At 35.9% G+C, this 27,500-nt stretch overlaps 1 protein-coding gene across 3 annotated transcripts in view; it reads right to left on the reverse strand.

Annotated features, from left to right (window-relative positions):
* LOC135219405 (uncharacterized) overlaps positions 1-27,500 on the reverse strand; it is a 494,243-nt gene that overhangs the window by 17,088 nt on the left and 449,655 nt on the right. For all 3 annotated transcript variants that reach the window (XM_064256158.1, XM_064256156.1, XM_064256157.1), the window contains 2 exons: positions 27,151-27,500; positions 19,383-19,536 (listed from right to left, as the gene is read on the reverse strand). The exon at positions 27,151-27,500 is cut by the window's right edge and continues 183 nt beyond it. In XM_064256158.1, coding sequence (XP_064112228.1) covers positions 19,383-19,536; positions 27,151-27,500 — 504 coding nt within the window. The remainder of the gene's footprint in view (positions 1-19,382; positions 19,537-27,150) is intronic.

The following is a 27,500-nucleotide window of genomic DNA, read 5'->3' on the forward strand; positions in this document are numbered from 1 at the left end:
CCTGAAAGTTAAACTACCCTACAGAAATATGAAAATTTTTCCTATATGTTCCTTTTATTCCCTTCTGCCGATAGATCTTTCAGCACTGACACATTGCTGTCATCAGTGTTACACAGATCCACAGTGAAACACCTAAATAAACACTGATGGGCTAATCCTCGGTAAAATAGTCATGGGGATACGGAAGGACAGGGCACGTTCCATTGGATTCTTTATTGCTAGCGACGTTTCGAGACAGAGTCCCATCTTCAGGCTAAAAGCAGGAAATAAATGTTACATTAATACAAATGTTAACATAAAATTATTATGAATTAAACTATTTCCAAGTAAAATTACGAATTAAGAAATATCAATGAATGAGTATTACATTAATACAAAACAAGTAAAATTACGAATAAAAACATATTTTAAGAATATTAAAAAATGAGGAGCCGACCCGTGTCAGGACGGTGGGAAGAAGCCAAGAAGAGGCAAAGAACAAAGTGATGTGGCTTTATGCTATATACACAGGTACTGAGGTAGTATGGTTGTTAAGTGAAGGTACCAGTTGCTTAATTTCCAAACTTTCAAGAACGAGGAGGTGGAGTTCGTACGGCGACGTCATAATGACCTTAAAGTTGTTATAATTTATGTGTGCCCTACAGATTCTGGCGTGATTCCTGACATTTGATTGTCCAGGGGTGGATAATTTGCTGCCCGTTCGGTAACTGACACCTCTATGAGCATCACATCTCACTCTGAGCAACCCGCGCACTTCCTACGTAGGTCTGCTGATTACATCGGCAGCAACTAAATAAACATACTACACCGGAGTGGATCAAGGAAGGTAATTTCTCTTTGCGTTTTAGGAAGCTACCAATGGTTCCAGAATTCATACAGGTGAATCTGGCATCAACTGCTGGATAATGGCGATTTAAAATTTTCTTAAGAGAGGGCAAAAGCATCCTATCATGTATATAAGGTAGTTTAACATAGTACCTAAGCTTCATTGCTAAATGGACTCTACCAGGTATATAAAAAAAGTTATTAATTTGACGTATTTAAAAAATAGCCCGATGGGTAACAATTGCTGTTAAAAAATCCCTCAAAAAAAATTATTTCATCATGGAATAATTTCCAGCTTGATGTTAGGTTTATAGCCCTGTGGAGGAGTGTTGATAAGCATTTAATTTAAGATTATAAAAACAAAAACTGTAAAATTCAGTCCAAGGACGGAAAAAGTAGGTTACCTGTAGATGCCAATGATAAAACAGTTATCTTTACGAACTACCATTGTATCTAAAAAGGCTAATTGTCCATTTTCTTCTAATTCGCAGGTAAATTTAATTTATTGATGGTTAGAGTTAGCATTTTGTAAAGAGGAATTGCTATATATTTATATATTATAATATATATATATATATATATATAATATAATATATAATTAATTAATTATAATATACATATATCATATATATATATATATATATATATATGTATATATATATATATATATATATATATATGTATATATATATATATAGATATATATATATATATATATATATATATATATATATATATATATATAGTTGAGTACAGTCACCATACATCCTTAACTCCTTTGGAGGGACATGGTGACAGAAGGATAGAGCCTTCTAGTTCTCAACTAGATGAAATTGTAATGTGATAACATTTATGAATTCTTTTTGCTTAATCAAATAAAATTTGATCGTGGTCAGATCTTTGCGTAAAAAATCTGTCCTTTGTTTTCACGCAGAGTGAGCGTGCATGGGTAAGCGTCTACCTACCTCGACATACATACACAAGCAAAGGAAATCACCTCTACCTCCAGTGCACTGCAAACCCATTAATGCAAGAAGAGCTCTGAATGCCGAATGAAAATTTGGAGATGCCTACCGACTTTCATTCGTGTTCGCCTGCGTGATCAGCCATTCATTCATAGCAATAGCTGGAACTCAATTAACAAGGAAGTAGACCAGACCCGGAAGCTTTTAACCAACAATGGGGGAGCGAATAACATTACAGAAGAACATCCGCGGTTGAAACTAAATGGTCAGACAACCGCTAGCTATGAAGGTCATCGAGAATGTAGTAATATCTTCCACTGAATGTCACATGATACTGCGACAAAGGAAAAACCTAAGATTTAATAGAAACATTTAGAAGAGGAATTATTCCATGTACCTCCGACAGTCTCTCTTCGAATCTTCAGCCACGATAAACTTAATCGTTGTTAATAAGGAATTTTACTGTTCTGGAGCAGAGAGAGGATACATGACAAATGATGTATATCAAATATCGTGTGAAGTAAAGTCTCCCTCAAAATTATATATGTTGGTTGCATTTCTGTAATTCTTTAAAGGCGTCTGTAGTGCCACAAAAAACAGTGGAATTGTATCCCAACACTTTACATAAAAATGCAACCGAAAGCCTGAAATCATACACAAAGTCACTAATCAAAGAACAGACAACTTTTGAAGTTTTGATTACGTATTGTCTTCTGTCCGAAGACAATTTTCGATGAAGGCGGCAACTGGCAGAGGAGACAGGAGCAAGAACATTAACATAATGTCAACAGAAACGGTTAAATATCACTGAAGAAAATCAATGCAGTCTCAGCTTCCAACTATATACAGAGAGAGAGAGAGAGAGAGAGAGAGAGAGAGAGAGAGAGAGAGATCCGCGTAGAGCTGTTAGATAGTTTTCCGTACGCAAGATGCAATCAAAATTAACTACTTATAAACTTTTCTAACATATACTCTAAGGCGAAGTGAGAATGTATTCTCGAAACAGGGGAATGTGAATGAGTTATTAAGTTATTAAATGATTTATCTGTTATTCTGGACCTTTAAATCTCCCTCTAGATATCAACTAGTGAAGGAACGACGATATGTAAAAAGAATGAAAACATTTATCGGAAAAGTAACTAACTAACTAACTATATATATATATATATATATATATATATATATATATATATATATATATATATATATATATGTATATATATATATATATATATATATATATATATATATATATATATATGTATGAATGCATGAAAGAACGTGTGTGTGTATGCACGTATGTGAGTGATGAGAACAAAGCACGTCGAGAATCTGCACGTAGAGACCGAGAGTTCCGCAGTTCTTCGTGGGAAAATCGCAATGTGTTTGCATGCATTAACTTGGCTTCAATGCATAATAACTGCGAGGAACTTATCCGACAGTGACTCGGATTCTTGACTGGAACTCCCAGTAGAATTCAGACAAGGAAAGAAAATTAGGAGAAGAAACTTTCAACTCGAGCATTACTGACATCTGGAATGATATAAAAAGAATGAAGAATCCGTACTGTACTCTAATAAAAAGAAATAGAAGTAAAACTGGAGAACACTCCTCAGGCTATGTTTTATTGATGTTCACGAGTGACCAGGTATGCTTAATGGTCAGTTTAAATTGTTAAAATGGTCTGCTGGAACATAAGGAATTTGCCAGCAGTTTCTGGAAGCCCCCATTATCTCCACAGTTCTTCGCTAATGGACCTTGTGCTCTCTTCCTTTCTCAGCCGTTCTTCTTAATTTCAGTGTATTTCTCTCTTTTCCCTTTATTCTGCGGTTGAATTTGCTTTGTCCTCATATAACGAATGAGACACTTCAGGTAAATGTATACGTTCTTTATCACGCGGCTATTGCAGCTGGCTAAAAGATATTAGTTTCTAAAACGATATCATATCTTCTTTTCAGGAGCGCTTCTTTCAATTTTCGTTCGGTCATAAAAGCCAGCAAATGATGATATCAGGAAAGGGACAATGATTTGGAAAATTAAACCTTAATATTATGATATGAAGTCAGCAGTAAAGCTTATAGATGAAAGAATATTTAACCTACTGTGCAGGTGTAAAGATAGTGGCAGAGAAAAGTCATGAAAGGACTGTGGAGTGGTTGATATATGCTTATGATAATTGGTGACAATGAAAAGTCGTGGAGACTGACAAAATAATTTTAAAATGTGTATATGAAAAATGACTTAATATATATATCTGGCAAGCAGAAACCGCGAAGATGGGAAAATTGTCAGTTTGGATGGTGGAAGAAAGCTAAAACGTCACTCACAGAATAGGACAGAATAGATAGCATTGATAGTGCAAAGAAAACGAAATGGAATACATGAAGGGATTATTGAATTAACGCTTATTTATAGAAGTGAGGTCGTATTGCCAGATGGGAATGGAAGAAAAAGGTAAACGCTGTCAAGATGAACTGTTTGTACAGTATAGACGGAATTGCAAAGTGTTTAGAGGGTATCAAAGTACATACACATCCAAACAAAGGCAATTGGGTTAGCAGAAAGCCGGAAGGATGGTTACCGAGACTAAACACTATTGGGTGGACGTTATAAAATGGGCACTGAAATGGACCGGACTTTTTATCTAAGAAATGTCAAAACGTACTTATGCAAGGTAGAAATATGCAAGAGTCTTATGTTTGTGTGTGAAGTGTAATCGACATACTGACGACAAACATTTTTTAGAGTAGGTAGAGGAGGCGGCTGCTGTTGTGTAAGTTTCCTACAAAGTGTTTGCTATTCCGTCAGCAGATATCTTTATACACCTCTTCGAATTTCTTCCAGTAATTTAATATTAAAGATTTATTGTCAGCCAATGCATCACTGATTCAGAAGAGAGAGCGGTCATGGCAATGGCCGGTCTTTTGCCTTATGCGGTGCCACTCCCTACTGGAAAACGTCCTATTGATAATTAATATAAAAAGCTAGTATTACAACTATTCTAAAACACTTATAAGCTCTTGAAGTTACGAACATTTCATTAGAAAAATGCAAAATCAAAATATCTTTAAGAAGTAATGCATCAACACAAAATTGGAGACCCAGAAACGCTCATTTATCTTCTGTGAAGAACCAAGAACTTTGAAATAGTCAAGCCATCTTCTAGGTGCATCACATTTGTAGTCAATAACACATATATATATATATATATATATATATATATATATATCTATATATATATATATATATATATATATATTATATATATATATATATATATGTACAATACTATCACTTCATTAATTTTGAAAGGAAATGTAACTGAAGAATGAAATTAATGATATTGGCCTCCTCTCTCTCTCTCTCTCTCTCTCTCTCTCTCTCTCTCTCTCTCTCTCTCTCTCTCTCCATGCCATGCATGAATGCTATCCATTTCTAATGTGCAGAGACTCCTCAATTGCATTATTGAAATGCTTGTATCGCAATAATAACAATCGTAATACATTAATTCGAGCAAATGCTATGTGATTTGCTAGTAGAGTTGTCGTTCCGATGATTAAAATTACAGCCTCCAGCACAATGTAATTATTTCTAGTGATATATTTTCATTTTATTTATGTTATACCTCTGTTTAATGTGATTATAAAACACATGTTGGTTTAGAATTTTTTTTATGTATATGCCACCCATTAGATGAAAGTACAGCCGGGAACTTTAAATGGGATGAATTCGTTTGACATTCAGACACATTTAAATGAGCAATGAATTCATTTTTGCAAGGTTTAATCTTAACGAAGCGTAAAACCTTATGAAACATTTTGGATATTATAACTTTATACTTTATTTCTGATGTATTCTATACTCTCACCTTTTAGATTTACTTATTATTCCTCTCTCTCTCTCTCTCTCTCTCTCTCTCTCTCTCTCTCTCTCTCTCTGCATGACTGATCCTAAAGGTTATCAACCATTTACCAGAATTTTGCGACTGAATTGTGCTTTTGTCATCATTTATAATACTAAAATGATAATACGATATCGATGCATAAACATCAGAAAATCTTTTTTACTGTGGTGCTTTTTCATTGTAACCTTCCATTTTCAAAGCACAAATTAATCATTCAATGATTATGACGGTAATCGGTTTAATTTTTTCACCATTTTTTTTCTTTTTGTTTGCCAACATACACTAGTTCAATGCATGATATTATTTTGCGGGGAGTGGCCATTTTTATAAAAAGATAGCTTTTAGCGCTTCCGCATGGATTCCAGAACATCGACGCAGTTGGTGATACTGATGTGCTGGACTCCCTACAACTCTCTCTCTCTCTCTCTCTCTCTCTCTCTCTCTCTTCTCTCTCTCTCTTTAGATTTCCATTTTATTTTTCTGATTTATTGGTTTATCCAAATGACGTCCTTCGCCATGTTCACGGATGAAAAGGTCTGACCAATTGAGTTTTTATTATATGTAGTGAATTTTCGCTTACCTCTGTGATTTTTGTAATATGGCTATGGGCTATTCATTAACCTCATGAAAACGATTAACTGAAATTTGGATTTTATGATGACAGCCGACAATTTTACTGTTTTCCAGAACGATAATGTATTAGGCAACTAGCTATTCCAAATTGTAAGCTAAATTTCGCAAATGAGCGGATTTGCGAACCACGATTACATCGTAAGAAATTGACTCCAAAGGCCAACCACGATTACATCGTAAGAAATTGACTCCAAAGGCATTTTGCACAATCTTCGAGTCCAAACTATTTCATTGGTGTCGTAATTTTCTGGTGTCTTTTGTAAAGTGAGGACCAGGGAAACACTCACCATTCTTCTCTATTTACAGCCCTTGCACTTTGATATATTAATAAAAAAAAAGGAGTTGAATTATATTTCTTCAATAATTGCAATGTACATTAAAGAGGGCCCTGGAAGCTATATAGTCTTCGTCCTAGTTTTTACTGTTTAGGTAGAGTAACGTTTTGATGAATCATGCAAGTATGCTCGAAAACAAAGACTAATAAATTCTTCCTGCAAGTTTACAAAATAAAGTAAAACGTACAAAGTATATTTTAGAAAAGTATGAGAAAAAACCATTTAAGGACAATCACATTTTCAAATGATTTACTATATTGGCGTTACAACTCCGAGGGTCATTGAGGAGCCACAGATGACGAAGGTCAGATCCATAGCGTGAGGAATGTCGGAACCTTTCTTTGACGATAAGTTTTTCTTCGTTTTAAATCAATCTCCTCCGGGAAGGGTCGTGAACCTTTACCTAGATTTATAGGTTGCAAGAGTAAACAAGTGTGACTCTTGCTGAAATAGAATCTTCATTATTTCTGTTCCTGGATTTTTGGGCTAAGACACAAAAGTTACTTTCGTTGTTCGTTGTTTTCAGACAGAGCACAGAATACTTGAATTTAAGATTTATTTACACGTTCCCAAGACTTTTGGGTAAGAACATTTTTTTTATAGTGATTCTTATAAATTTTATCCACAACTTTTTTTAATTTCATTATTCCTACTGACATGTATTATTATCAGTTAAAATGTATATTCCACTGTTAAATTCCACTTAAGAACATTTCCTTTATAACGTAGTACGGGGAAAAAGAGTAAGGTCTTTCATCGATCACTTTTCAAAAGCGAGCCAATAAAGCCACTTTCCATGTTTATGGCCCCTTTATTTACATACCACAAAATAAATGAGATTTCCTAAAGCCTTCATCTTTATGGCTACATTATTTCTCTACTGAAATGAACCTAATTTGTTTGCGGTGCTTCATAAACCCTCTCGTAAATTCGATTAATGAATGATTTTAGGGAAACCTAACCTGTTACAAGAGCGCTCTCTCGCTGCTCCTCTTTCTTTGAACAAGCGTCAGAGACAAACCACCACTTTCAAATCATTTCGTTTAAATCCCGTGGAGTTCCTAGAAGAAAAATGTTAGACAGCGACATAACAAATCTTGTGGGGTCTTGTACGAAAGGAACATGGTTCCCATGACTATTCCGTCCGTATTTGTGCAGAAAAAGTCCCACTGGAAAAAAAAGAGCATGCGAAAAGTAACTAGTAACTAAAGTCTCCAATTTTGTTGCAAAACTGAGTTTTTCCTGAGCGAACAGATGATACGGAAGGGAGAATGTCAAGAAATGCCGTCCAACCGTTCACTCCACATTTGCTGGTTTGCATCCCAGCAAAAAGAAAAATCAGTGACACCTTTCGAATCGTCAAACCAACTTGTGTGAAAGCGAATCAATTTATACAATCAGAACTAACAAGACAAAATTGTAAGACAGTAAAAGACAAATCACTCGATGTAGAAGAGATAAAAAAGTTGGACAAGAGGCAATAACAATAAATCGCCTCGATAACGAGATGATTTATAAAAGGCTCCACCAACAAAAGGAATCACTACAATTCCTGACAACTTAAACCCCCCGAGATTTAGCTTTATTTATTTGACTTTTCAAGGTTCAAAGTGGACAGAAAATCCCGAAAATCCAGGTATTGGAAGACAATGGCTAAGGCTTTATATCTAAATCTACCATCGTGACCTCTCTCTCTCTCTCTCTCTTCTCTCTCTCTCTCTCTCTCTCTCTCTCTCTCTCTCTCTCTCTTTCAAAGATGGAAGCTGAAAACCCAGCTTTCCACTGATGGCGGCATTGAGTGCAAAGAATTCATCTCCATTTTAAAAGAGAAGGAAATTAATTGCTCACTGCCAACTCTCTGGAGATTAATTTGAAAACTGCTCTTATATAAGATCATGCATTACAAAAGTATATTTTATCAGAAAGGCTGAAATACTGTAAAGTGTTAATCAGAAAAGAACACTATTAGATTTAAGTTCTATTCTATTAAAGGTTGAACGACCATCTCACTTTTTTACAATTTATAATATTTCTAATGCAATCTCAGCGAATGTACACTAGATGGTATGTTTTAGTTGGGAAAAGTTTACTTTTTATCAATCAAAAATCAACACATTTATATCTGATTTAAAATTCATCATAATACAGGATTCCATTACTTTTTTAGAAGCTAAAAATGTATGTGTAGAAAAAAATAGAATTTACTACTATATGTAAGATCATTAAACTCATAACGGCACACACACACACCGAGAGAGAGAGAGAGAGAGAGAGAGCGAAAAAGGGCGAGGGCGAGAGGCATAAATCCAAATAGTGGAATGGCGTTGGTTCTTCTTCCCTTTTCTTCGCCAGCTGCTGGTGGCGCTGCAGACCCGAGCGATCCTTGTGTTTACAATTCCATTCGAGGCGTGAGAAAGCGAATATACAGATTTTCGAATCCCCGTCGCCCTTCGCCACCAAGCCTTTCTCATTTGGATACGAAGTCGAGAATTTATTCCCGACATTATCATATTCTCTCGCAACTCCTTCTTTGCCCTCCAAATTTCTCACTGGAGGAGATTCTTTTGGCTTCTCAGACCCCCAGAGAACAGTTACGTTTCTTCCTCTCTCTCTCTCTTCTCTCTCTCTCTCTCTGACTCAGGAACTATTTCGTCAGACAATATCTCTCTATAAAAGAAATATATTTGAGTTCCGCAGCAAGTATCTACATATCTGCCCCAAATACTCAATCAGGTTTAGTAGTCGATGTTTAGGTAAGTAATAGAACGATGGCAGGATATTAATGATGAATATAGCAAAGTATTACTCCATGTTAATTCAGAAAGTTAAAAAAAAATGCAAAAATACTGGCAATGAATGAAAAGGATTCGTTACTGGCTTTTCTGTTAACACGTCATAATCCTTAACAACGAGACAAAGGAAGTCGGCGTACTGTGATATACCAGATTACAACTGTCGCATAAACCCATCATCCGAATGAGAAAGTTGCCAGAGAAATTAAATAAATGTATGTATGCATGTATGCGCGTATGTATGTCTTTCCTTAAAGTGCAGATATATGACACAAAAATAGTTTCATAAAGAAATTCAATATAGCGAGTTATCTAGGCATTTCAAATGTAGAATGTCTTCTTATGCAGCAATGAGTTACTAATAATCTAGACTGAACAATGTATTGTCAATACGTTCACAGACCTCTATTTCCATATGAGAGGGAATACCAATGGGAAAAGGGACCTAATGCCTCCGTCTTTCTTAAGCCAGAAGTAAACTAGAAAAAGGAAAATAAAGATTGTAACTATCAAGAAACTTAGCAGTCGGAAGAACATCAAACAGACAACGGGAAAGCACTCAAACCCGTCCACCAGAAATGAAAGAATTACGCCGCTAAAAGTAAGCAAATTCTTAGTGTAAGTGGTGAAAAAAAAAAATACTGTGTAACCCAGTTATACTATAAGTGATGGCATAGAGGACAGCTCATCTGATTTCAGTGGCGATTTGGGAGTGATTGAGAATATTTCAACTGCCGAGATGCGCCAATTAGCCGCTGTCATCCACAAATCTTATGGAATGTTTGTCATCCATCTATTCATCCCATTGTTATGCTTTGCTTAATTCTGCCAAAACAGTTTGTGTATTCCTGCAAAGGATCAAACAAATAAATATTGCGAGAGAGAAATAAATCACATAAATCACATTCCCATCAGTGAACGAAAGTCATAATACCGTTATGAATATTAGTGTTTTGTACCAACAATCAATTAGTTTTGCTTATACATACACGTATACACGTACAAATGAATATGCATTAGTTTATCTGCTTCCCTTCACAGGTAGACTGCCGGGAAGCTAAACAAAGACATATCGGCGGGAAAAAACATGAAGTTGTTATGGAGACCGACGGGTTGAGCGATCGCCACAATGAGAGAGAACTGCCAGGATAATCGCATGCAAATGCAGGTATGTTTAGGGTAGATATGGATAGCATGAACCAGTTCTCTTTCCTAAATTGTATTTTTGTAAATTCAGATTGGCACAAATGACTACAAAAACAATAAAAATGAAGTGGGAACAAATATAAGAAATTGTCAACTTGACGAACAGCTCTACTTCATATTTTGGTGCCGTGCTTTTGAAAATATATATGTATAATATTTTCCAAACAAGTCATACAAATATATATATATATATATATATATATATATATATATATATATAGTATATATATAGTATATATATATATATAACTATGGATATATATATATATATATATTATATATATATATCATATATATTCTATTATAGGCTTCCTCCAACCCAACCCACATTTTTCCCGGAAGAGAGAGAGAGAGAGAGAGAGAGAGAGGAGAGAGAGGAGAGAGAGAGAGCCCGCAATTCTAGAAGCAGAGCCTTCCGGTTCTCAGTAAAATTCTAGGTATGAGATACTAATCTTACGTACTCATACATGATGACAGAAATATACTCTAGTGATTATTCTTAGAAAAAAACCATCTACTATAATGAGCTGTATGTTAAGGAGAGAGTGAGAAATAACTTTTCTACAACTGAATTTCTCTTGCTTTTCTCCTCAATATTTTTCTCTCGCCACCTACGAAACATCATGCTAGTCTCAATAGAATCAGATTCCAGATAGGAAGGTATTATGTACCAATCACACTCAAAACAATAATACCTACTTTAAGTTAATTAAGGTGTGATTCAGTATATAGCGACCATTCAACCTCACAAGATCTCAGCAGGGGCGAAATGCATGAATAGATAAAAACCCTCCATCGAGCATTCCTGTTCATGGCGTGCGCGAAGCTTAACCGTTGCAACAAAGTAACAGTTATCCAACTAGTTCAGCACCTACACTTGGGTGCAAGATCTGTGAATGTCTGTAGTTTCTAGGGGATTTCCAGGCTTTCTTTGGTTGGACCTCTGCCTTCAGCAACAAAATAATAGAACAATCAAAATTGGGATCGTAATTTCTGCTGGGGCCGTTATGGAATCCTTTTTTTGGCCCCATAACACATCCACGACTAAGCTTTTTCTTCCGCTAGAGGTAATCTTATTTTGTCCTTTGGTTAAAGCTTATCAAACAACAGATACAACTCATTTCAGTATTTGAGCATGTACACAAACATACAAGATATGTATGTATATATATATATATATATATATATATATATATATATATATATATATATATATATATATATATATATATATATATATATAAGTATGTATCAATACTTATCACTTCGCCATGTTTTCCTTCTGAAAAGTCACAATCTGAGCCCAAGGAGATGAGCCTTCTGCTACTCCTTGTTTTCAAGTTTGAAACTGACAAAAGATTCATCAAGGTCCAAAGTACCCTTCCATTATACTCCTCCTACTCCTTGCTAAAGCGTCACTCTAAATTGACCCTTATGATCTGCTGGCCGAAGATCTTTTATTCCAGATAGCGCCTTGTTCTTGGGATACACGCAAACCAATGTCTAATGGTATCTGCACCCCATTGAACTCTCTTACCGGATATGCCCGAAGGACTGAAAGCCAGCAGTTTGGGGAGGTTATGAAAGGCCACGACGGATGTCAAGCAAGAGAGACATAGATCATATGCCATCGAAGGAGCACATAGCTCCAGCTCCCCAAATTCCTTTGTTCCGACTGGTAACCTCTCTATCCAAGAGCCTCTTTGAGTAACCATTCTTAAGTCCTGTCGATAAAGGCTCTATTGATGTTGATTCAAGCAATCACCACTCAGAATTTAAGGTAAAGTTTGGTTTGAAGGCTCCTCGGTCTATTCTTTGGTTCTTATTCTCACTTATGTTCCTTTCTTTTCTATGTGCTAAGACCTGTTGATTCATTGTATATATCAATGATCAATATTAATCAGTAAATTTCCTGATCATAAATTGACATCACCTTCCTTGAGTATTCGGCAATTTCCCTTTGTACAGTTAGATTCTGTTTTAATTTATAGTGTTAAAGTGTATTTTCAGTTTACAGAAAGGCAGTAAATACCGCTGTGTCTTCTGTTTTAATTTATAGTGTTAAAGTGCATTTCCAGTTTACAGAAAGGCAGTAAATACCGCTGTATCTTCCATCTGTTCCACTATCTTCAAAAACAACAAACAACCCCTCCATCGATTTAATTACTTATCGCATCATTGTTTTGGCACTCCAAGAGCCAGAGTAGATGACTTTGTGTAATTTACTCTTCTGATTCATGTAAAGTCCATGTAATTAATTAAGGCCCTGAATTTCTATACTGTGTCCTTTCTCAAATTGAAATCTTCTTTTTAAAGTACAATTTTTTATTATGTGAGTACTGATCCCTAGTCAAATTCATAGACGCCAAGGTATGAGTAGTAGATAAATCAACACTCAAAACAGTGGCAACCTTGACAGGATCCCTCCTTGCAACATTCCAGTTCTTTTGTGATATCAGCAATTGACCAGTCTTGCATAGCTGAGTTACAGGATCGAATGAATCCTAAACGTAAAAGCCATTTACATTTATGGGCATACAGTGATTAAGTAATACTTTAATTTCAGAAATTGTACTTTAATTTAGCTAAGTCAGTTCTCTACCCTCACAGAAAGGAATCTGTCCTAGCCTATATGTATGCAACACTATATCTATAATACCTGAAGTGTCACTATTGTATAATTTGTATCAATGGCTTAACCGCAAATTAAATCCATTTTATATTAAAAGTTACAAAAAGTAGTACTGAATAATTGCAGCAGATGCTGCCTAAGTCTACATGTATGCCAACTCAACTGTTGTTCATTATTAAAAGCAGACACCTTAGTAGTATTATTCTAACACGTTTTGTGAAGGCTTTAGGAGAGAGAGAGTAATGTAAACCATTAGGTTCACTTGCAGGTGTTCACACTTGGAATAGGTGTAAAATGCCCTGTCCTTAGGGGAAGTTGCTTGAACTATGTATTAATACTTATCACTTCGCCATGTTTTCCTGTTGAAAAGTCACACTCTACTCTGAGCCTAAGGAGACGAGCCATACTTTACTTCATGTTTTCAAGTTTGAAACTGACAATATCATTCATCAAGGTTCAAATTACCCGTCCATTATACTCCTCCTATGCCTCACTAAAGCGTCACTCTAAATTTACCTTGTTGATCTGCTGGCCAAAGATCTTTCATTCCAGATAGCGCCTTGTTTTTGGGATACACGCAAACCAGTGTCTAACGGTGTCTATGCATCAGTGACCTCTTTCACCAGACATGCCTGAGGGACTGAAAGCAGGCAGTTTGGGAAGGTCATAAAAGGCCAGGACAGAGGTCAAGCAAAAGAGATGCAGATCGAATGCCATTAAAGGAGCATGTAGCTCCAACTCCCCAAATTCATTTTTTCGACTGGAAGCATCTCTATCCAAGAACCCTCTTTGAGTAACCATTTAGAAGTCCACTTGATAAAGGCTCTATTGATGTTGATTCACGCAATTTGCACTCAGAATTTAAGGTAAAATCTGATTGGAAGATTCTTCGTTCCATTCTTTTGTTCTTATTCTCACTTCCATTCCTTTCTTTTCCAAGTGCTATGACCCGTTGATTCATTGTCGATAACAATGATCATCAGTGTTAATCAGTATATTGCCTGATATCACCCTCCTTAAGTCTTTGACAATTTCCTTTTAGACAGCTGGATTTTGTTTTTATTCCTCGAGAGTTAATGTGCCCTTTCTTCAAGTTTACAGACAAACAGGAAATGCTGCTATATCTCCCATCTGCTCCACTAAGTCCACTTGCAACAATCAAGCCCTCAAGCGATTTAATTGATGAATGCATCATTGTTTTGGCACACCAGTTATCTAATTTTTGTGTCACTTAACCTTGTAAGTGTCAAGAGCCAGCATAGATGGTTCTGTGTAGTTTACTCTTCTGATTGATGTAAATACACGCCCTCGGGCCGCATCTTAAGGAGTAGGGCGCACCAAGACAACCAGCAAGAAAATGAAACTGTCGCCCCCCCCCCCAAAAAAAAAAAAAAAAAAAATCAGCGCCCTATGACTTCATGTATGGATCTCGACCAATAGAAATTCAGCACCCTATGACGTTATGTATGGATCTCGACCAATAGAAATTCAGCACCCTATGACGTCATGTATGGATTTCGACCAATAGAAATTCAGCACCCATATGACGTCATGTAAGAAATTCGACAGTCCGCAAACACCAATAAAACCCGTGTATGTAACACTGTAAATTCAGTTCTGAGGAAGTTGCCCTTGAGAGGCGACAGAACGATCCGTCGACTGAAAAAAAGAAAAAAGTAAATGGAAGGAATCCCAAATGAATTTTTCTTATTCCTAAGAAGTTTACCAGTAAAGAAAAAGAAGTATAGACTAACTGACAATCGAGATAAGACGATAATAGCTGCAGAAAATACCATTGACTGACATAAGAATTGTTTAAGAGAGAAAATATGCCCAAATAGAATATATACATATATATTATATTATATATATATATATATATATATAAATATATATATATCATAATAATATATATATATATGTGATCCACATCAGATATTGTATACATTTTCCACTTTATCTTGTTTATCCTCTTGCTGTCTATTGGTCATTAATATTAATGAAAACAAAACCTTAGAGAGACTAATATTTTACCTTTTTCCTCTCTTGGTGCCAACATCACAAGTAATAACATTATTGTTAATATTATATCGCCATTCTGCTTCAGTTATTCATCTTTTCCTTTTCGAGGAAGACGATACTGTTCTGTTGCAAGACATGACCTTCCAGCCCATTACTGTTTTCTAATATTCATGGTCATTGTAACGTCTATCTTTCTGTGATATTAACTGGATCTGGATTAACTCAACTCCGTTAAGACGAGAAATGTTTGAAACGAGACACTAATATCGCCGTTATTACAGACGATACTCTCTCTCTCTCTCTCTCTCTCTCTCTCTCTCTCCTTGTCACCCAGAATGCAAGATTCACACCCCTGTCTTTCTTTGTCTTAGGAATTCTTGGAGTCCACTTCATGTATAATTGACTTTCCTTGTAGCGCGTCAGTCATCTGCGAAGTCCTGTCTCCAATGATTTGCACATTTCACGAATTTCTTATTTTTTCCATGTTTTCCCTCAAGTCCGCTGTGCATTTTATATCAGCATTCATTTGCATTTATTTCACTTTTCCTCCTACTAACATGTAATTTGATTAATCATTTTGTTCCTCTTGCATTTTCTGTAATACTATAAACTTATAACATTATATTGTTTTACTATGCTATTTGTAAACTCATGTTTACTGGGCAATTTAGTTTCCCAAAGTTAACAATTCAGTCTGAAATAAATTAACTTCTCCAGTCTTTTGAAATATCTTTATTTTACCTTTACATATTCGTCAAAGGAACTTTAGTTTTGTGAATTTTTCATTTTCTCTTTATTTTATAGATTTGCCCGCTGGCGCATATATATATATATATATATATATATATATATATATATATATAATATATATATATATATATATATATATATATATATAAGAAATAAGAACGCCGGTTTATTGATGCACGAGTTTTTTCTTCTACCGGCTAAAAGCAGTTGAGCAAATCCGTGATTAATGACCACTCCATCGAATTTAGGACGAACCAAAAGCTGAGTTCAGAGCTCACAACAGAGGGCTAGAGGAGGAGCGGGGAACCTAACTCATCTATCTAAACCAGGTCTGAAGGACAAAGTGAAAATAGTAGAGAGAGAATTGGTTCAAATCCCGTAGGGAGCGATAGACCTAACTTTCAAAAGAGAATTTTACATGATTCACAAAAAGAAAAGATGAAAGAGAATTGATAGATTGCCGTGCAGAGGAAGAAGGTCTTCAAACCAGGCAATGAAGTTTTTGTTGGTCTGCAATGAAACAATGGGAAGCGATGGCTTAACGGCATTACACGATTACCTGAGGGGATGAGAGTTTTCTACATTCGCCTAACAGAACAGTAATCCTACCATTCAAATCCAGTGACCATCCATATATTGATTTTTTTTTGTGCGTACCTTCAACTTCCTTCACTACCCTGAGGTCGCGACGATATCCTACGGGCAATCAAGCCCAAGACGAGTCTGTCGCCACTGGGCCCCCTTCAAAGTATGCAGAATGAAGCCACGCTTTGATGGTAAAATTCTGAACGTGAAGCTTACTGCCATTCAGTTGTCATCTGATCCTCTCATTTTTAACGGTTTGGGCATAATAAAAACTGAAATGGCACCTATAAAACAGAAATTCAAACACAATTTGTGCGGGAGGGTGGTGAGCGGGTAGGAGAGTGAAGATGTAGAGGAGGTAGAGAAAAGATCTTACAGTAAGTTTTGTTTTTGGTCCAACCAGAGGAAGCATGATTGACAAAAGCTCTCCTTACTGGAACGTCATATTCCAAACAGGAACGAATGAGGCTGATACAAACCATTCTTAAGCTTAGAAAAAGAAAATATTTTACAAAGGTAAAATGAAAGCTCCCAAATTTTTCAGAAGTATATTTCTTACTTGAATTAAAGGATCTCCCACAAAAACCAAAATACAGAACTATTTGAATAACTACGTAGAAATATGATAGGCCAATGGATTTAAATTGAATCGCGATCAACATAAATGACTGGACATATGAATGGACAGGGAGTCAGGTTGAAACTGGGTTTCAAATACTTAGTCTCTATAACTAAATGTGTTCCAAAAATAAGACCTCATAAATAAGTTAGCAGAGATACATGGGTGTCTTGATGGTCGTTAGGATAGTATTAGTGGGTGAAGAGATGCCTTCAGATTTACAAAAAGGAGAAAACTACAGATACTAAAAAGATTAAGTAAATAACTTGTTATTCAGATCCTTATGATCGACTAGAACGTGGATTTGACTTATCGGAAGCAATGACACGCGTCTCTCAAGACTATAACTAATTATCATTAAGAACATCTGTTTTATTTTTTTTATTGATAGATTTCAGCAGACTGTATTGGCTCATTTGATAAATTAAAAAGAAATCATACAGCTGTCATTTGAAGGATTTGAGAGGTTACCTTTCTACGGAATGACCAGATTCGATTTATGTTCCCCTTGCGGATGTGAAGGTGCAAGGATTGAGGATGATGCGAAAACGATAAAAAATAAGCAAAGCCAACAGCTTAGTAAATTAATGCAAGAAATAATCTGGCATGTGATCCGAGGCAGACGTCTTACTGACAGAAATTTCAAAGCAAGAACAAGTCACGTTAATGAGTAGGAACTGCAAAAGTGGCAACTGGATAGACAGAATTAAGTGAGAAGTGGGAGGGAAGGAGCCTTGACCTCGACACCGGGATAACAAGCAATATACCATCAGGTTGGACGAGAGGAAGATGCAGATGTTGTTACAGACACTGTTGGTGAAGGCGAATGGAGGAAAGATCGCAATATTAGATTTACTCTTCCTTGCAGGTTTCAAAGTCGCCAGTCGCAGAAGAAGGAAAGGTTTGCAAAGACTGCTTCTTTGAGTAAAGCCTGAGGGGTAACGTTAGCTGTAATCATGGTTAGTTGGAGAGAATGATAGGTGGGGCCCCTCCCCAACAAAAAAAAAAAAATCACATCTGAGATTCTCTTTTAACTACTTCACGTCCTCTCTCTCTCTCTCTCTCTCTCTCTCTCTCTCTCTCTCTCTCTCTCTCTCCCCGTGCCTTTATTCTGTATCTGGAATGACCACACATTGTGTTACTAATGAATCTTTTTCCCATTTTAATTTCATGTTTCTCCCCTTCTCTCTCTCTCTCTCTCTCTCTCTCTCTCTCTCTCTCTCTCTCTCTCTCTCTCTTCGTGCGTTCATTCTAGACCTTGAATAACGATATGTTAAATATTCCTTTTTCACCTTTTACAAATTTCTATTTTATATGATTCTTTCGCTTTCTCTCTCTCTCTCTCTCCATACGTTCATTCTTGACGAGGAATAACATATGAAATCTTCCTCCGTCTCTTTTCCATTTCTATTTTACACGCTCTCTCTCTCTCTCTCTTTCCGTGAGTTTATTCAAGGACTGGAGGCGACATGTGAAATGTTCCTAATTTTTCTTTTTTTCTCATTTCTATTTCGCATGCTTGTCTGTCTGTCTGTCTGTCTGTCTGTCTGTATGGCTCTCTCTCATAATCCTTTTATTTCAGCATTTTGTTGTCCCAAAATAACCCCAAGCAATAATTATGCCCATACGTGAAAACGTTGAAAATTAATTACTATTTCAAGGTGGTGCACATTTACGTCTTTACCAAGATCATCATAATCTTATTAAACTTGCATATAAGTTACTTCCTTGTGCGTACAAGGTATGTAAAACCTTTCAACTTAAAAAAAATATATATATATATATATATATATATATATATATATATATACACATACACACACAGACACACACACACACACACACACACACACACACACATATATATATATATATATATATATATATAATATATATATATATATAATATACAAACATAGACACAAATATGCTTTGATAAGACCTCTCATGCCAACATTTTAGTGTAGTAAATGAATTTGTGTGTACGTAAAGAATGAATTTTGCATGTGTTATAAAACATTGCAATATACAGTTCTGCACAGAACAGAACGTTGCCCACTTAGTGATGGTCGTCCATGTGAAAAGTTAATTCCGACAATAGGATAATTACTGACCTCCATGGGCGCAAGGGTGTGTGTATCCCCAGGATGTGTGTGGGCGGGGACGACCCTGGGAGTTGGTCCCGAGGGGAGGTCTTCGTAGATGATGCCATTGGTAAGATCGCTGCTAGATTTGCTGGGCCCACGTCGACCTCTCTGTCTTCTGTATCTGAAAAAGGCATTGCATAATCGCATAATTTATGTAAAATAAACAACAGCAGTAAGTCGTGATACTAAAAATATGATGAATTAATTTGTAAAAATCTATGTTGTTTAGAAAATACTCACTAAGTCTTCACAAGAGATCTTACGAAGCTCTCTGGTGATATAAGCTAAACTGGTTCTCGGAAGCTCATTCAGTAGCGATATAATACATTCAAACAACAAAATTATTTCGAAATATACATTTCAGTGATAATCAGAATTACCATTAGATTAGCAATGATAATCGAGGCACATTATACCTTTACTTAAAGGAGTAATGAGCACCTTCTCCTTAGGCTGTTAGTGAAAAAAAGTTAGGTAGCTTAAAAATCCCACGCATTGCACACATATGTACAATATAAAACATTAGATACTTGGTAGAATTAAGGCAAATTCATCTGGCAACAAGATACCAATGAAAGATACTGAAGAAATGGAAGCCCCTTTCAGCAAAAAATAACGTGTGAAGGTTATAATAGATTATTATATTTTTCTTACTCGAGTCAAAATCATTAGCGTGAAAATCTCAATACCTCATAAAATCTGGCATAAAATAGAAATGAAAAGAAAGATTGAATCAAGCGAAAATAATCTAAATTTGTTAAAAGGAACAGAGGAATTTTTCAATAAATTATCTTTTTAATTTCAGGCAAGATTGATTCTGCTAGCCTGACTATCTAAGTACGTTAACCTCTTTAGTCATAGGAAATCCTTTTTACCGAGAGAGAGAGAGAGATATTACATTTTTCCAAACATTTTCCCAGCACCTGGTAACTTCTAAAACCGATATCTCTGTTCGTCTGCCCACAGCGTGGGATACTTTTAAAACTAGATCCCACGTACCCCAAACGACATTTGGGACAGGTGAATTGATAGACGGTTGACGAGCGTAGTGAAACCGGTTGCTACTCTTTAATTCTCAGCTACATCCCTCCCCCTACCACGCTAAAAAAAATAAAAACTATATTGTTGTAAAAGGCGAGTCTTATTTTTATTTGAGGAAAGTGTTTCATATAAATACTCTGGCATTCTATTTACTCTGAAAAGAGAAAAGAACAAGTGATAAAAATTAAGGTATATAACATAAATGAGCTTAATATTTCTGTCTCCTGTAAACCAACTTTAACAACATTGAATACCAACCAATTCAAAAGGTTATGAGACCCTACAAACAGGAAGATATCTGTTATATCCCACACAAAATTTCTCTTTCAACTGATCGTATACTCTGCATAAAAACAGAATTTTATTGCAGCGTTTCTGTGAAATGATTTTCAAAACATTTTACGTTTACCAAGGATACTTTTAAACAACTTTGCTCAGGAAAGAAGAATTCAAGGTCCACTGAACCACATAATATTATGCAAAGGTACCCAACGATTGAAAAACATGTAGCATATACAGTGGGAATTAGAATACACACAAAAACACCCAGACATATATATAAATATCATATATATAATATATATCTTAATATAATATAATTATATATATTAGTATATTATATAATTTATTATATATATATATGTATATTATATATACATATATTATACTAATAAAAATAGGAAAATTTACTTTGAATTATAGAGAAATTTTCATTATACGTATATCACCGTGTTTGACAAAACTTCGTTGCAGTGCGTGTGATCTATTATAAAAAAAATTTACATTGCAAATTTGTGAGGTTTCTTCACTTTGCGACATTGTCTGAAAGATAATTCTTTGAATAAATAGTTTCATTTAATATAAGTAATATCCTAATCTATCAAAACGCAAATATTTTGTGGAAATCAGATAACCGAGTTAATCCGTTTTATCCTAGAAAGTCCATTTCAAATCTATATGATACATTTGTGATACTTGTAATATGTAATACTCACTCTCTCTCTCTCTCTCTCTTTCTCTCTTTTCTTCTTTTTTACTACATATGCCGTGTTTTTGGCTGTTGTTCTCAATTTATATCTATTTCAGTTTTAATATCTAACCTGATGCAAGCTCCTTGCTCCTTGGCTAACAATATCTCTCGACTGTTCTTTCAGAGGTGTTAATTAATTAAGTTTTTCGCACTGAGTCGTGTTTAAGCAGCTGCAATAATAATAGTAATGTGAGTGGGGAGGAACTTTGATCAGGTTTGATTTAGCAGTTAGGAATCAAACAAGAATAAGGTAAAGGGCGAAGCTTCCTATGATGTAGGGGAAGAGTAATCTGATATGGACACGTTTCGTCCGAGAATCTTGCTGGTTTCCACTTTTTCGGCAATATACATTATTTGTATCAATCTCATTCTATTTCACACTTTACTCATTTTCTTTATGATACCCGTTATCTGGTAAGTATCAGGAAATTGGTATATAAACGAAAATATGGGTAACTACGTCTCTTTAAAAATTGGTGTTTCTAAAAACGAAGGTTGAAGAGATTCATGGTAATGATGTACGTTCTTTGGTGACTCTACTTAATGAATAATGCATGACAGCATCTAACACTCTTTCATTATCGTTTAGGGAGAGAAGTATAGAACGAGTTAACCGAAACGCATACGTTATCCCTAGAAGTACTTACCGTGGAGCAACTATATAACTGGAAATGCTTGACAATTGCAAAGTAGTTTCATTAAAACGGACGAAGTTGGGTTGATTACATCTACAAAGGAGGGACTCGGGCGAACTCCGCAACGTTACTCGGACAGATTCGGGTCTAGGATTGGATATGGTTGTGGCTGAGGTCGTTTTGTGACTCACGCACGGCTGCTCTGAATGTTTGGATGGACAGGGAAATTAAGGATACGGTTCTCGGGAATGAGAGGGAACGGTTCTTGAAGGATGATAATCTGTAGCATTTAGGGGAGATGGCCCATTTGGGCAAAAGGGTGGGGTAGGGGTGGCGGATCTATAAATACTTATAGTTTGCCTTATCGGCCACACTCAGGGAGATATCGAGAGATCTCTGCTGCAGCGACATTCCAGCCACCAGCTGCATTACTCTTTGCCTGTCAGTTTCTTCCTTTCCCTATTCCCACTCATCTGTCCAACCTCTCTCATTTGACTTCGTTCCGGTTCTCATCTCTCGGTCTAGAAATGCGACTCCGTAGAGTCTGATAAAGAGCTCGGGTGGGTTGGGGCGGATGGGGCTCATTTTAGGGAATATTTATGCCAGATTAAACAAAAAACTATTCTATGGTTTGTTTACCAATTTCATTTATTTTACTTCCACTCCAATTCTATTATGGGATTAGAGAAAATGGGTGTATTTGGTTCGTCAGTTAATTTGATCTTTTTGCTACATCATAACTTTTGATTTTATTAGTGGAATAAATGAAAGAGGGAGAGAGTGAGGGAGAGAAAAAGAAATGGAAGAGAGAGAGAGAGAGAGAGAGAGAGAGAGCAGGCGCTGGTTGCGAGGTGAGGGGTGCGAGCGATCGTGTGGGGCAATAAGAGTTCAGAAATGGCTATGCGAGCGGAATACATAAATAAGTGGATCACAGGAAATTTGTATTCTGGTTTACGGTTGCGTGTAATCGGAGGATCAAATTCATGAGTATATGCATTTGATTTTGTATTCAAAATTGAATATATCCGTTAAAACAGTAGCTTTTCTCAAATATAGTAAAAGATAATAGTAATAGTTTTTTTATCAATAATGATAACAGCAAGAAAATTGCTATCAACGTCATTGCCGTGTGAAACTGATGTGAATCTAATTTCATTTGGATAAATATTTATGCCTGAACAATTTCATCATAAATATTAGTATTTCTCAAACGATAAATACTACCTGTGGTGTTGTGTACATATCCATATAGAAATATACGTCTACATATCTTACCATGGCGAGCAAATTCGAAGCAACCACACAGTAAATAAAACATTGATATTCCCGAAGTAAGAATCACGAAATGGAAGACTTGGGGAAAAAAAAATGAGACGCTTCTATTGCATGGCTTGAAGACATTTCAGAAATAGATTACTGGAATTTTTCTTATTTATGCATAGTACCATTTATCGGATACGCACAAGAAATGTCAGCTCCAACATGACGATAATTTTCGTGTCCCTGTAACATCTCGTGTCTTTCACGTCACTCAGCGGATCTTGACACGCCGATGATAGGTATAGCATCAGTTTCTCTGAAATCATTTCTGTTTTTATGATTCCTCCAGCAACATTTCGTTTAGTATATCAACGAATTTTCGCTTACTCGGGGAGTAAGCCTACAAATTACTTTTTTGCTGTTGTTGTTCTTACAGTTGTTGTTCTTATTGGGGGGTGGGGGACTGGGGTTAGGAAAGCCCTATGGAAAAGTCTAAAAAGGTCTGAAAAAGGTGTTTCGCGTTGAGTTAAAATTACAGGAATTTTAGGATAGGATATTTATGAGTTATTTATTAGAACGAAAATGTAAAAAAATAAATAATGTGCATGTAAAACGCTACATGGAAGTTATTTATAATAAAATCTAGCGTATTAATTTCAATTTTCGTTGGTGAAACAACGCGCTAGCTGACTAGATTTTAGCACGTGCCCGAGGTAAGCTGAAGCTCGGATCCCGCCTTGTTTACATTCATATCTAAACAGTCTAACAGATCAAGGCTTGATGTTGCAAATATACTCTTATGAACCTTTCCCTTTTTCTTGCAGAACATATACCTTCGTCCCTTTTCATTATGTAGCTATTTATGGATATACAGGTAGTCTTAACAATTTAAAAGAATTTGTTCTGAGTCCTTCGGTGTATGGAACACGCGAAGTAACAACGCGAAAACAACAATTATTATGAAATTATTTTTACCACCTAAGTCTAAATGAGGAACGTCCTGACTGAATCTTATCTTTCCCATAAATAAACACTGAAGTGAAGAAGATATCAGATCCTGAGTGATCTAAATGATAAGGTTTGGTTAATCAGTAAACTACCGGCTATGGCGTCTTCTATGTCATTACCCGAGTTAATTTAGACAGTACCTTTTTCTTTGTCATGAGCTCTCCACTTGACATGTAATCATCCAGGCTAGAGTTACAAGATTATGAATTAGAGCTCTTGTCTTCAGGAAAATTAGGTGTGCTTCGTTAGTTTTCGCTTTTTCTACATTTTTATTCTTTTTTACTTTCGTTTCCGTGTTCAATAATTGCTACTCAGTCCCTCCAGAACGTCTGATATCTTGATAGCGTGACGAAGTTCGTCACGTGATGGCACTTTTTCATTCCACTATCATTCTAATCTTTATCATAGATATTAACGCTGCATAAAATATTCTGTTCGTGCTTTCAAGGCAATTTTAAGCATTATTCATCAAGGCTCCAGAATAAGAGAATCTTAAATAACAATTTCAGGTAGGACGCTGGCCCTTACACACAAAATCACAGACACACGCACACACTGCTACATTGCATATATATATATATATATATATATATCTATATATATATATATATATATATATAATAATATGAGTCCACTACATTACTGTGATTCATATATATATACATCAAGCTACAAATGTCCTGTAATATCTAATGTTTCTACCTCGGAATCAATATATTTTCATATATGTTAAGCGAAGGGGAATTCTTTTATCGACAAAAAATTCCCCTTCGTTTAACATATTGTAAATATATTACTTCCGATGTAGAGCGAATTAGATATTAAAGGGACAATTTGTTCGATGTATATATATACATATATATATGTATATTCATATATATATATATATATATATATATATATACCATCGAAACAAAACAAAAAAATTGTCCTTTAATATCTAATTCGCTTTACATCGGAATTAATATATTTACATATATGTTAACCGAAGGGGAATTATTTGTCGATAAAAAAATTCCCCTTCGCTTAACATATATGAAAATATATTGATCCGAGGCAGAACACATTAGATTTTACAGGACATTTGTAGCTCGATGTATATATATATGAATCACAGTAATGTGATATGACTCATATATATATATATATATATATATATATATATATATATATCAAATATATACACATATATATATATATATATATATATCAATAGAGGTATAAGCCACGAAGGATTTTTGATTTATCACGTTCCAGACTTTCGTGATTCAGTTACATACACACACATACGCATATATATATATATATATATAATATATATATATATATATATATATATATATATTCTAAAGAGTCCACAATAATACAAAGTGTAAAAAGTCCGTGTATAATTTTGAAGACTTTACAGAAAGCTTTCGAACCCTTCCCTGGGTTCATCTTCAGTCCAAATGAACAATACGTTACGACAAGTACAGAGGTAAATTTAAAAAACAAGAGACGTTGAAGATCGTTGACAACGGTCTGATAACGGTGCCCAGTGTACGCCCTTGGATGAAGGACTTCATGTAATGTTGCAACAACCTGTACGAAGATCCAACAGGGTTGCAGCCAGAAGGATTGATAGGGGAGAGGGTATCACCTAGTTGTTGTTAACTACCCTCTTTCTTCACCTGGCCCATTAACGAGCTAACGACCGTTGTCAACGATCTTCAACGTCTCTTGTTTTTTAAATTTACCTCTGTACTTGTCGTAACGTATTGTTCATTTGGACTGAAGATGAACCCAGGGAAGGGTTCGAAAGCTTTCTGTAAAGTCTTCAAACTTATACACGTACTTTTTACACTTTGTATTATTGTGGACCCTTTAGAACATTATATACTCTCGTGACAGAGAGTTTTTCCCTAATATATATATATATATATATATATATATATATATATATATATATATATATATCGAACTACAAATGTCCTTTAATATCAAATTCGCTCTACCTCGGAATTAATATATTTTCATATATATGTTTAACCGAGGGGGAATTTATTAAGCGATAATAGAATTGGCGATCGCCAATTCTATTATCGCTTAATAAATTCCCCCTCGGTTAAACATATATGAAAATATATTAATTCCGAGGTAGAGTGAATTAGATATTAAAGGACATTTGTAGTTCGATATATGTATATGAATCACGGTAATGTGATAGAATTATATGTATATATATGACAGACATGCGATTCAGAAAAGTGTGGAAAAATGATGAGAGGGAAAAATGTGCAATGCAACAAACCGTGCTGCCATATGGCCAGCAACGGGAAGGGAATATTGAATTTGGTGCAATATGGTACTTTGCAAGTTGCAACAAGGGCCAAGGAGAGGAATGCGGTGAGGGCACAAGACAGAATTATATGACGGCAAGGAATTTCCAATCAAAGGAGATTGAATCGACAAGAACAGATTCAAGAACCAGAAGAATGAAAGAGGAAAAATGTGAGTAACCTGTACAAGACACGCATACACATATATATGTGATATGCCTGTATGTATTTTCTATTAAATTATTTAATTGCAATGACAATCGCCTCGTCCTTTTTGCTCTCAAGAACCACCCTCGTAACGGGAAAAGACTTAATCTTGTAAGCTAATAAACAAGGATGATGTACTGTCTGTCTCAGTCGGTATTGACAAAGTGGAGGGAGGAGCACTTTCCCCCCAACGACTAAAATAAGACCCCAAGTTCACCCAGACCTTCTCAACTCACCTCCAGCAGACGAGGGCAGCGATGATGAACACCAACGTGAAAGTAGCCGCCGCGACGACGAGGGCGGCCAAGGGTGGGTGAAGCCTCTGGTGGGTGTGGGCGTCCCCAGCCACCAAAAGGGCGGGACAGGTCTCTGCCGGAGGCGGTGCATCGCACCCACTTCCTTCCTCCTCCTCTTCGAGTACTCGAGGGATAGGTGGCGGGGGCGGCAGATTAAACACGGGAGGGGGAGGCCCTCCGCATTCGCACCCGCCGTCGTCTTCCTCCTCCTCCTCCTCCTCCCAGTGGTTCCGAAAGTCACTCCAGGGGTCGTTCTCCTCCACGTCAGGATGATCACGCTGCCAGTGACC

The sequence above is a fragment of the Macrobrachium nipponense genome, chromosome 1, assembly GCF_015104395.2.
Source record: "Macrobrachium nipponense isolate FS-2020 chromosome 1, ASM1510439v2, whole genome shotgun sequence".
NCBI lineage: Eukaryota > Metazoa > Arthropoda > Malacostraca > Decapoda > Palaemonidae > Macrobrachium > Macrobrachium nipponense.